Below are 12,449 nucleotides of genomic sequence, written 5' to 3'. Positions count from 1 at the left end.
CAATAAGGATTAATGTTTTATTTCACTGAAACTTTACATCCTTTTCTTCTTCTAAGCAAACTTCTTATGAAGAGATGTAACTTTGTGATTACACACAAGTTGCATACATACAGTTCAGAGAAACAGGCCAATAAAAATATACTGACAAAGTGATTGGAACTGTTGGAGCGAAGGAGGAACTGTTTATTTGAATAACATGGAAAAAAGGAATGAAATTCATTATATCAAAAGACAAATGTCAGACACATGTTCATGGCACACCTAAAGGGAAAGAAGCCATCAGTTACTTACATCTGGACTTTTGCTTGTGTTTACCAAGAAAAAGGTCTAAAATGAGCACTTACAATCTTTAAGGGCAGAGAGACTTCATCATTTACAGAAAACAGCACATAAAAGTAGAGAAAAGCTCATTATAGAACAATTTCAATTGTTCCTAAATACTAAAAATTAACATTATTTACAAGGGATGGTCAGTGACTTAATGATGCCAAACACATTCTTATGTCTTAGCTGTGCCGTCCATGTACATGACACTTTCAAACATGATTTAAAAAACGCTATAAAAGAAGCATGATAACTGCTTCAACCCGCACTGAAACAAAAACATTGCATCTCTCATTTTCTGTCTTCAGGAGAGAAACTAAAAATACACTTTTTACACCTTCCTTGTTCTTTAAAATAGTTCTTCATGAAACTTACAGAAGTAAATCAAAGACAATAGTTGAAAAAAAAAAAACTTTGTCTCTGGAAACAGACTTTCATTATAGTAATCACCTATAGGTTTGTGATAAACTCAAAAAGTGAAAAATTGCACATTTGTCACATTTGTCACTTTCCATAGATGAAGATGGTCAGAGCTGAAGGTTCAGGGTCGGCGGTCGTATTCGCTGATCTTCTTCTTGATGTGTGACAGTTTGGACCTGAGATATTTACACCTCCTCTTTCGAATCTGGTAGTCTGGGGACTGCAGAGGAAAAAATATATATCTAAAATCTAATTTTATTCACTAAACTGAATTTTTCTTTAATTACAAAGGACTGCAATTTACTGTAAACTCCAACACTGCTGGAAATATACCTTACCTTCTTGAGATTCTTCAGTCTGGTGTATTCACTCATGGCATCCTGAGATTAGAAGGATGGTGATTAATGATCTGAAGTGAGCACTCAGGAGAAGTCACTATCCCATATTCTCACACTGTTTTACACTAAACAAACATTTCTCAGCCTTTTCTGATCCTTGATCCAGTTTCATGGCCCCACAATCAGAGGTAAAATACGTAGAAAATACGTAGAAGTGTAAATGTATGCCAAATACATTTACACTTTTACATATTTTGATGTCAGGAGAACTGGAATTCAAACGTATAAATGAAAATGAATATGAAACACATATAAACAGTCTTATAATCAACAGTCTCCTGCAACTCCTTCTACATAGTAAGCCACACCTATGTATGGTCCTCAAACGTAGTGTGATAAACTTTAATACTTAGACAGATAATTGGTGAGTATTAATCCCAAAGAGAAGCTGCAGTGTTGCAGCAGCCACTTCACATAAATTACAAAAACAATGAGGTAGGTAAATAACAAGCAGTGCAATTAAAGGCTAGATGAACTAGGTGAACTATGTAATGTAATGCTGTCTTCAACTCTATCCAAACAAAAAAAAAAATCTAAGGAATGTAATATGTTTCTGGTAGATGGTCCAGAACAGTTAGCAAAAAAAGGCTAACCCAAACATCACAGACAAGTCCTCTGAAGAGGACTGAACTGGGCAAGGAGTCAAGGAGAAGGAGGCTGGACTGGCCAAGTGGTCAAGGAGACAAAACTGAAACTGGCCCTGCCACACTCACCAGGAACTGTGGACTGCCTTCAGGGTGTCGGTCTAGCTCTCTGTTCAGGTCAGCCAGGTCTTGGTTTATGCTGTCCAGTTCAGCCTGCAAGGTCTTGTACTCCTGGTGATCCCGATCAAACTCCCGTTTGTAGTTCAGACGTTCTTGCTCATCCATAATGGTAGGAAACGAACTGCAGATCAGAACAGAATGATATTAACCTGGGGAGTTCATTATGTGCCAACTAGCCATTACTAATAATATCCTCTATTACAGGGGTCAGCAACCTTAAATACTCAAAGAGCCATTTGGACTGTCTCCCACAGAAAACACCCGGAGCCACAAAACCCTTTGACATCTAAAATGAGGATAACACTGTATATATTGGGTTCTTTTGTTTTTTTACCTGTATGCTATGGATAAAAAACTATAGTGTGTTGCAGTTATGAAATCAGTGAACTGCTACAGAGAACACGAAATTTTATTTCTGCATGTAACAAAAACATTTTGGACTCTGAAAAAAAGACACTTGGTTAATGCTTACTTTCAAATAAAATACTCAGTGTCTATTTGAGTCCTCCTCGTATTTATGAAATAAAAATCCAAACTTAAACATTATTTTATTTTCCACCTGCAGCGAACCAAAAATGCCGTCTACTTCTGTGTTCCGTCATCACTTTATCGCGTACACTGGAGTGTGCAGTCAGCTGTCAACCTGAAAATGTTGCCAGCGGGTGTTGCACAGTGGAGCCACAGCAGAGGGATGAAAGAGCCACATGCGGCTCTGGAGCTGCGGGTTGCCGACCCCTGCTCTATTACATACATTTGGCTGTGCACACAAGATGGATTTAAGGTATGGAAACACAACCAGTCAAACACTGTCATTCAACATACTCAAAAAGCAGCTTAATATCTTTCTCATGATCATTACTGTCATTGACTATCAGATTCCTTTATACTCACGCGCTGAAGTCTTCCTCTTCCAGGTCGTCTCCAGACTCTGCACCAGTGTCATAGTCCTTCAGCCTGGGTTTCAGGCCTCCCACAAAGCTGCTGATGTCCGAGTCTCTGTGAACAGAATTATTTATTTATACATTTTTGTAGCAGCCTTGTCAGTACTTCACAGTTCAAAGCCCTCACTGACCAACTCCTGGACCTCCTGCAGTTCATCTACAGAGGCAACAGGTCTGTAACTTTGGAAGGATGCTGTTCATCCCTCCAGCAGAGTCCAGAGACTTGTAGAATCAATGCAAAGACACACTGAAGCCATTCTGGTAGTCTACCTTATATGGCTAGTTTTGCGAACATAGATTTATTAAGATTTATTTAATCTAATTTAGTCCTACAGAAGTCCTATGCCGTCCTACTAAATTAAATTTTAAAAGTCAATTCTCCATACCAAATCTGTTTAGTCATGGGCTGCTTATCCATGAAGTCTCTAACCACTTCAGTGTGGTCAAAGAATATACAAGGCCCATAACTTTGCCATTTTTCAAAGTTTATGTTCAAAAAGCTTCAGCATACTGTGGATGTGTACAAAACATGACAGACTCTTGTGAGGTTGCACTGTGTGGTGCACAGCTTACCCTGGCAGGTAAAGAGGCTTATTGTGGTCCAGTCGGTCCAGGTAGTCTCTGGACCCCCCAACTTTGTCATTATAGTCATTCAACAGTACCTCTGGTTCACCAGACACATTTTTCACCTGCAGCAAGAGACAAGGACGGACATTTGGTATCAGTTTCAGTTACTGCTCCTGCCATGCTTCTTGAGACCAGCAGTTTTATTTTCATTCAGAAAAATTAGTGGAGAAACAGGATGACAATGCCCCCCAACCATCAGGCTCATGGATGCTCACAGTCACCTGATCTCAACCCAGCTGAAGATTTCTGGGAGACTTTGGAGCAGCATGTTAAATAGCGCTCTCTACCACCATCATCCAAACACCTTTTGGAAGGATGCTGTTCATCCCTCCAGCAGAGGCCAGAGACCCAACACCTTACTACCACACCTTAGGTTGGTTCTTCCTTTTATTTAACACCTGCCTGTACCTTAATACTAGATATTAATAGATAAAGAGATATTTTTTTAAATCCACTGTTCTCTTGCCTAAAGTTTCGGTTTTCCCTAAAGCTCCCCTCACACTTGTCCTTGTTTGGTCGTAGCGATCTGTTCTTAGCATATGATAAACACTCTGGTCGCATGAGCCATTCACAAGGACCAACCGGTTCGTCTACTTCTCCCTGCATGCCTGAATACCACCGATACTATCATTACCATCAACAGGAAGCCTGTGACAATGTCTCTCAGTCAGTACAACTGCTGAAATGTCAGGTTTGAATGCATTTCTGGGAAAGTTAACACACCTGGAATGAAAACTGTGTTGGAATGGAGGTAGTTTTCAGGTTAACACTTTCATTTGTGCCACTGTCCCAAGAACGCAAACCATGACGATGACATTACTGAGAAATGTAAGAACACTTAGACTTTATCAATGTGCTTTCATTGTACATTCAACAGTTGTTGGGTAAGTTTTTATTTTCAGAACACATCATCCTGACACCACAGCACATCACACTGCAACTAAGAGTGACTTACCAGACCACACCCAGAAACTGCAAATGAAACCATCCTACCCTGCCCCATGTCTCGCCTGACACACACGCACACACAATCGCACTTCTATCTTTGTGAGGACACTCACTGACATAAAGCATTTCCTAGCCCCTTATCCTAACCTGAATCTAAAACCCAACATAAAAGCCATATGAAGGTGTGTCAGAAAGTGAGGACTGGCTAAAATGTCCTCACTTCAGTGGTTTCAAACCGAAACTAGTCCTCACACTGTGTATCCATACAACAAACGCACGCACACACGCACGCAGACAAACACACACAGACTTTTATCAATTGTCATCTGTGTTAACTAATACATAATGTAATTGCTGAATTTTCTTTAACAATGTGCCACAATATAATGCAGTAATTCATTATCTGTTACAGGTCCGTTACAAGTCCACAACAGTATACAGCTCAACCTCCTGCCCCCAGCACTACCACCACCAGCAAGGGTTTGTAATGACTGACTCTGAGGTGGCTGAGTGGGGTTCAAGAGATTAACTTCAGTGGATTGACTGTTAATTGCCCAATTGAGCATTTACCATGCCCACTTTAAAAAGTACATGAAGTACTAACACTAAGAAAAGTATTGTGTTTGACTTAGTTCAGTAAGTTTAAAGGTGTTGTTGAACTGACCTGATGTCCTTAGTTTAATCTTAGTTTCTTGAATACATGTGTATTTAGTGGATCCAGGCTTTTGCTCTTATGGAAACATGCCACTCAGATGCTGCCACACACACTCACCCACTCCCCGACACTGTTGGGTAGACCATCACTGACGACCTTCACTTCCTCCCAGAGAATGCGGTCATGGCCCCAGCGCCTGATCTGGGAGCGAGTCTTGACCGCAAACACCAGCAGGATGATGAGGGCAACAAACACCAGGAAGCCCAGGACAATAGCTATGGCCTGTGGGAAGCACAAGACTTAATGTTAGTGGGGTGAAATTACATCCACCAACATGGATACTTAACACCATGGAGGTCTGGTGAAGGTGGGAGCAAACACAAGACTCAGACTTATCAACACTGGGTCAGCTACAGAGACATGCTGTCCAGTGTTATGGATTACCTACAGTTTTTCCATGAAATTCAGCATTCACCAAAAACCTACAGTAAAACTCTGCATAATAGCTTAATAAATGGTTTGCAATGAAAGCACAAGTAATACGAAATAAATGCGGCTGAAACACTGATATGGTCTTTTAAGCCATTACAGTTGCCCAGACCTGCTTCATTAAAGATTTTTGGGGTTGGGTTACACCTTGCATGAAACTGTAAAATACTTGTGTTAGATAATTAGTTGCACTGCAAAAAAAAAACATCTATCTGAACAAATCATTTAAGCTAACATTCAGTCTCCATAAATGATTCTTCTCAAAACAAGAAGAAGAATATTAGATAACAGGCTGAGATACTGCCACCTGTGTCTAACACAATTACTCTTGTTTTAGGGATTTTCAAGAAATTACCACCACAGCCTCCAAAAACAAAGATTATCACACCTCTTGGGGCTCCACCACACAGTAGTGGTAAAGGTACTGGTTGAGGAAGATGCCCTGAGCCTGGGTCTGTGTCTGGTACTGGGCACACAGCTGGCGGATCTGGCTGTAGTACATGGACCCTGTGGACTGAGCTGTTGGGTTCACTGACACCAGGTACACAATAGTGGCAATGATCATCAGAAACGCTAAGATGGCACAGATGATGGTGGCTGCTAGGTAGAACTTTGATGAGCGGGCAGTATTTTGCCTCGAAACAACCAGCACAAATATGATGAGCACAGCTATGAAGGTAATGGCCGAAATGGCAATGATGAAGCCTTTGCCAGCTCTAGGATCCATTTGTGTTTCTCCATAGCTGTAAGAACCGCCAATGCCGCCTCCATATGAGCCGCCATATGAGCCACCGTATGAGCCGCCGTATGAGCCACCGTATGAGCCGCCATAGCCTGGCATCAAGGCAGATCCACCTCCCAGACCCATGAGGCTCATGTCGTAGTCCCAGGCCAGCGTGGAGGCCACACAGGCAAACACAGCCACGCACATGACGATGATGATGATACACAATATCTTCATCACACCCGGTGGTGAAGTCCAGCGATAGAAGTGCAGCATCCTCTCTCCTGGGTAGTAGGAAAAGGCTGGATTGGACATGGGCTCACTGTGCCTGTGTCTGCTGCTATGGCTGCAACAGAAGAGGAGAGGGGAGTGTGGTCAGTGTGTGTTGTAACTTAACAGAGTGATCTGTAACCTCCTGGCTGATGCTGCACTTCACATAAGGCATGGCAAACACACCAAGTAATATTAAAAAACCCCAGCTATGCCAGAGATACTGGACAAAGCTGACATACAGACATAGTCAACGAATTATACATGTCTTACTGATCATGAAAACTTCCATTTTGGGGTTATCTACTTTTGACTGATTCTGTAAATCCTCTTTTTGCCTTAAGCCCCACTTGGAAAGGACAGGGCAGGTCTTAAGAGATGTCGCAACCGCAACCAAAATGTCAAACGTTTCCTTTCTATTTTCACACTTGTTACATAAACAAGGAACAACATATAACTAAAGTCCCATTCAGGAATATTATTATATTAGCTAATAATTATTTTAATTATGAAAGTATGTGCTTTTGCAGTTTAGTTGTATACATTTTTGAAGTAACTTTTAAGAGATGAGATTGGTACAAAACCTAAGGAGATCTGATGACTGATCTCTCTGCGTGGCTAAGCTAGAAAAGAGGTGAATTTCTCAAAACGTTAAACTGATCCTTTAAGCAGCTGTTGATATTGGAACCTTCATCTGCTTCAGATGTAAGTGCACTGAAACGTAAAAATGCTCCACCAAGGTTAAACATTGCTTCAGCCAGCTCGATCAATCAATCAAAAGTGCAGATATATCTAAGGACTGACTTTATATACACAACTGGACAAAATTGTTGGTACCCCTCTTTTAATGAAAGAAAAACCCACAATGGTCACTGAAATAACTTGAAACTGACAAAAATAATAATAAATAAAAATGTACTGAAAATGAATGTAATGCAGACATTGCTTCTGTGTTGTTGTTAAACATAATAATTTTAAAAAACAAACTAATGAAACAGGCCTGGACAAAAATGATGTACCCTTAACTTAATATTTTGTTGCACAACCTTTTGAGGTAATCACTGCAATCAAACGATTTCTGTAACTGTCAATGAGACTTCTGCACCTGTCAACAGGTATTTTGGCCCATTCTTCATGAGCAAACCCCAAACTCCAGCTGTCTCAGGTTTGCCTTCTCCAGACTGCATGTTTCAGCTCCTTCCACAGATGTTCAGTAGGATTTAGATCAGGACTCATAGAAGGCCACTTCAGAACAGTCCAATGTTTTGCTCTTAGCCATTCTTGGGTGTTTTTAGCTGTGTGTTTTGGGTCCTTATTCTGTTGGAAGACCCATGATCTGCGACTGAGACCAAGCTTTCTGACACCAGGCAGCACATTTCACTCCAGAATGCCTTGATATTCTTGAGATTTCATTGTACAGATTCAAGACACCCTGTGCCAGATGCAGCAAAGCAGCCCCAGAACATAACCGAGCCTCCTCCATGTTTCACAGTAGGGACAGTGCTCTTTTCTTGGTATGCTTCACTTTTGCGTCTGTGAACATAGAGCTGATGTGCCTTGACAAAAAGCTCCAGTTTTGTCTCATGTGTCCAAATGACATTCTCCCAGAAGCTTTGTGGTTTGTCAATATGCATTGTGGCAAATTCCAGTCTCACTTTTTTATGCAGTTTCAGCAGTGGTGTCCTCTTTGGCCATCTCCCATGAAGTCCACTTTGACTCAAACAGCGACAGATGGTGCGATCTGACACTGATGTACCTTAACCTTTGAGTTCACCTTTAATGTCTTTGGAAGTTGTTCTGGACTCTTTAGTTACCATTCGAATTATCCGTCTCTTCAAATGGTCATTAATTTTCCTCTTGCGGCCACGTCCAGGGAGGTTGGCTACAGTCCCGTGGACCTTAAACTTCTGAATAATATGTGCAACTGTGGTCACAGGAACATCAAGCTGCTTGGAGATGGTCTTATAGCCTTTACCTTTAACAAGCTTGTCTATGATTTTCTTTCTTATCTCCTGAGACAACTCTCTCTTTCGCTTTCTGTGGTCCATGTTATGAGTGGTACACACCATGTCACCAAACAGCACAGTGACTAATTGTCTCCCTTTAAATAGGTAGACTGACTGATTACAAGTTTGACGACACCTGTGGTGCTAATTAGAGGACACACCTTACGTTAACATGTACCTATGGTCAAATTATTTTCAATCTTTTCTCAGGGTACCATCATTTTTGTCCAGGCCTGTTTCATTAGTTTGTTTTTTAAAATTATTATGTTGAACAACAACACAAAAGCAATGTCTGCATTACATTCATTCATTTTCAGTAAATTTTTATTTATTATTACTTTTGTCAGTTTTAAGTTATTTCAGTGACCATTGTGGGTTTTTCTTTCATTAAAAGAGCGGTACCAACAATTTTGTCCACGTCTGTACATGTGTGAGACTGAGACATGAGGGTTGTGGTGCAGTGACGATGAGGGACAGATGTAGGTCAACTTACTGCTTGCTGCCATTTGGCTGGTACGGAGGGGGGGTGGATTTCCTTGGCATTCTGAAATCCAGTGAGCACTCACCCTGCTAAAAAAAAAAAACAAAAAAAAAAAAAACACAAAACTATTAATTTTGCAAAAACATCCAAAAGTGCCTTCTGTGTAAGGTTAACTATCAGTGTAACTGTCAGATCAACTATCTCTCCTCAGCGGCCATCCTTCATGTCACCCATCAGCTTTCCCACCAAACTTAATACAGTTGTATCTGACGCTTATTTTCAGACCACTGACCACACATCAAGTTGAATTTACATTAGTGCCATGTTCCAAATCCCTGCCTTTCACGCAGCCCTACATTAACTCACTTTAAAAACAAATGTACACAGAAACTGATTGAATGAGATAATGCATCAGTGTTTTGGTACAATTGCTACAGACTTATTTTATTATTATTCAGCACTTAGAAGTGCACATGGGTTTGTGTACTGAAATGTGAGGTTTAGTATTATTATGTATGTACTGGCCCTGATACCAAAATAAGAGAAAATAACAAAGTAACAAAAGAAGTTAAATTTATCAAATTATATTTTAAACACTGTCATGAGCAAGACGTTCAGAACCAATTTTCAGAGCCACCTCTCAGTGCTCAGCAGTTTTTGATTCTCTGTATTATTTACACATTTTTGTCAATACCAAACAAGAATAAATGTTCCACACCCGGACACAGTGACATAAATGAAAATCTGCGGCTGCCTGGAGGGTACAGGAAAACATTACGTGCGTAAAACACGACACTTGTGTTAAGCAGGTCATGATTTGTTTAAGTATTATATTTAGGAGTGGGAAGTAAATTAGTAAAGTATCCCATACACATTTCAAATAGAGAATGATAGATAACTCGCTTTAATCACAACAAATCCTCAAACACTCACCGTCCTCAGTGAGCTGCTGTCCGGCTATCTAACCAACAGAAGAGACAAGACTACTGCTCGGACTCAAGCTTTGTTTGTAGTGAAACAAAGCAGCGGCATGTGGGTGGAGATCTACTGGCACACAAACTGACTCCCTCAGGTTATATCACTTCACTAGTTGATATGACAGTTTCTATTTACATTCCCGAGACATTTAGATTTTCAGAAGGGATTTCACAGAACAGGAAAACAGACTAAATATAAATAAAAGAAAACATCAGTGATTTGGGTTTTATAGTAAGCCTTTGAAAAAATATAATTTTAGGCTGTTATTACAGTAAAGCTGAAAAGACAAAGAAAAATAAGTACACATTGTAAACAAACAATAAGTAACATGTTAGGCAAAATTAAACCAACCGCTCAACAACCCCAGAAAAAAAAGAAGCGAATTCGAGGCTACATTTTAAAATGGCGTAATTAAACTTGAGATATTTTGCCATGAATGTCGTTAACACACGATTTCTTCACCCACTTTAAAAACCTTAACGTGTAAATAACTGTTTATTCATCTCATAATACATTTCGACCTCATATTTCGCTGAAAATGTTTTAAACTGACCCACCTTGTCTGATGAACCGTCTGATCCCGATGGTAACAACAGCGACGCTGATGCGACGAACGCAAAACAACATACATCACGTCCGCGCGCACACCGACTACAAAAAGACGCGCATACAGGTGTATGCTTATCACGTGGTCTCCTCCTCAGGTCACACAGGACTAACCTGTCCGCTCTCCGCGCAGCTTTTTAAACAAATACAAGGAAAAGGCAGAAGAGCCGTTTACTGTTCCAGGGACTGGATTACCTGCACTCCACACCCTGAGTCTCAGAAGTCTCAGGTGAAATATTATGTCAGCTCAGAGGTTTAGATGTAGGAAAAGATCGCATTAAATTGGAAAGGACAAAATTGTAACTTGCAGAATTTGTATCAAATTCAGAATGAATTGTGAAACAGAGCTTATGTGCCAGTATTTTGATTTCATTTCCCCAGTACCATCAACTTTATGTTTTTAATTGACATGAAAACAGCTGTACAGACTGTTAGAAATCCTGCTTACTAATTTAAAATTAATTTTAAAATTTGGTTTATTTTACAATGTAAGTAAATGCTTAATTTGAGAGTGATAAATTGTCCAGAATACTTATTTGTTCATTTAACTCTTTAAAAAAAAAAAAAAAGCACCTTTGTTTTAGTACTGAGACATTTACTAAGTTAACCTGAGGCCTGAAAGGCCGCCATGCTGACCCAGCCTTCCTACTGAGCAAAACCTCTCCAGTGCTGCAAAACCTGATCCCGGGAAAACAGTTGATAAAAACCAGTCCTCCAGGCTGCGCACCAGCAGAGCCACTACAGCAGCTATTTTAGGAGGGTGACAAAGGCTTTTTTTTCCTTTTTTTTTTTACTTGGAGGTAGAAATGGAACTTGTACATGAACACCAGTTCATCCTAGTCATTTTGGATATCTAGTGTCCCCTGAATTTGACTATTTTTACACTAAGATTTGTCTGTATTTTCCAGAACTTACCAGTCATCAGAGAGGGGAGGAACACCGTCAGTACTAAGAAAACCTCTTGGAGTCTTCCTGAAGGATTATTTTACCTCCACTACCACTGCTACTGCTAATAATAATGAAGTATCCCATTCATACAGATGTTCTGTTCATTTTGCTCTGTGGTTGTAATTATTGTGATTAATTTAATATATTTTACATCCACATTTGAATGCAGAAATTTTGACCACTGATTGTGAGGAAATCAAGACTAAAAACACTGGTTTTCCACGAAAAAAAAAAAAAATCTATGGTCCACCACAGACATACTGTATTACTTTATTGTGTTATTTCATGTTAGTCATAAGTATAGACTGACAAAATGTGCTTAAGATAAAAGCACACAAACAGTTCTAATCCTTGACTTGACATTCACAGTGCTGGTGGAAAAAGTTCATGTTAGTATGTAGTGCCCATTTTACACCTGATGTGATGCTGCGTGTTCCTCACAAACAATTCAACTTTACTTTCTTCAATCCACAAAACATTTACTCACTAGTGTTGTGGAGTGTTAAGCTGCACTTTGGCAAACTTCAGGAGCTCAGTGATGTTCTGTGTTTGGTAGATTCATGGACAGACATGTTAATAACATCCATTAATTCATTCATTTAAACCTTAAGCTGTTACTCTGGGGTTGTTTGTTTCTTACCTCATTAATCATTGTGTGTTGTGCTGACATCTTAGTTGGACGCTCACTTCTAGGGAGAGTAGCCACAGAACTACTCATTTATAGACAGTTTGTCTGTCTATAAATGGAGAGGGATTTTTTCTTGCTGCTGTGTAAAGTTACTGTAGATCAGGAACTAGACTAGACTAGACTAACTGAGCTGGACTGAGAAGGTGAATGTTAGTTGTAACAGAAGTCACAAAAACAGTGCA

At 40.0% G+C, this 12,449-nt stretch overlaps 1 protein-coding gene across 2 annotated transcripts; it reads right to left on the bottom strand.

Annotated features, from left to right (window-relative positions):
- Positions 1 to 162: 162 nt before the first annotated feature.
- On the bottom strand, positions 163 to 10,721 carry oclnb (occludin b). 2 transcript variants are annotated; one of them, XM_041042740.1, is made up of 9 exons: positions 10,583 to 10,721; positions 9,060 to 9,136; positions 5,955 to 6,636; positions 5,195 to 5,359; positions 3,421 to 3,536; positions 2,798 to 2,902; positions 1,856 to 2,027; positions 1,083 to 1,124; positions 163 to 964 (listed from the first exon to the last, which is right to left on the bottom strand). In XM_041042740.1, the coding sequence occupies exons 2-9, from the start codon at positions 9,107 to 9,109 to the stop codon at positions 866 to 868; spliced, it is 1,431 nt and encodes a 476-aa protein (XP_040898674.1). In that variant the 5' UTR covers positions 9,110 to 9,136; positions 10,583 to 10,721; the 3' UTR covers positions 163 to 865. The 2 variants fall into 2 exon arrangements, with proteins under 2 accessions (XP_040898674.1, XP_040898673.1); XM_041042739.1 differs by lacking the exon at positions 10,583 to 10,721 and adding an exon at positions 9,981 to 10,060.
- Between the last annotated feature and the right edge of the window lie 1,728 nt (positions 10,722 to 12,449).

This window comes from Toxotes jaculatrix, chromosome 7 (genome assembly GCF_017976425.1).
Source record: "Toxotes jaculatrix isolate fToxJac2 chromosome 7, fToxJac2.pri, whole genome shotgun sequence".
Classification (NCBI taxonomy): Eukaryota; Metazoa; Chordata; class Actinopteri; family Toxotidae; genus Toxotes; species Toxotes jaculatrix.
Note: the sequence above shows the minus strand (reverse complement) of the source record. Positions and strands in the feature narration are given on the sequence as shown.

Excerpts from the sequence above, each read along its gene's own strand:
- oclnb (XM_041042740.1), bottom strand. The coding sequence starts at position 9,109 with ATGCCAAGGAAATCCACCCCCCCTCCGTACCAGCCAAATGGCAGCAAG. Across the intron at positions 6,637-9,059 it reads CAGCCAAATGGCAGCAAGCA|CCATAGCAGCAGACACAGGC; the intron begins GTAAGTTGACCT and ends CTTCTGTTGCAG. Across the intron at positions 3,537-5,194 it reads CCAACAGTGTCGGGGAGTGG|GTGAAAAATGTGTCTGGTGA; the intron begins GTGAGTGTGTGT and ends CTCTTGCTGCAG.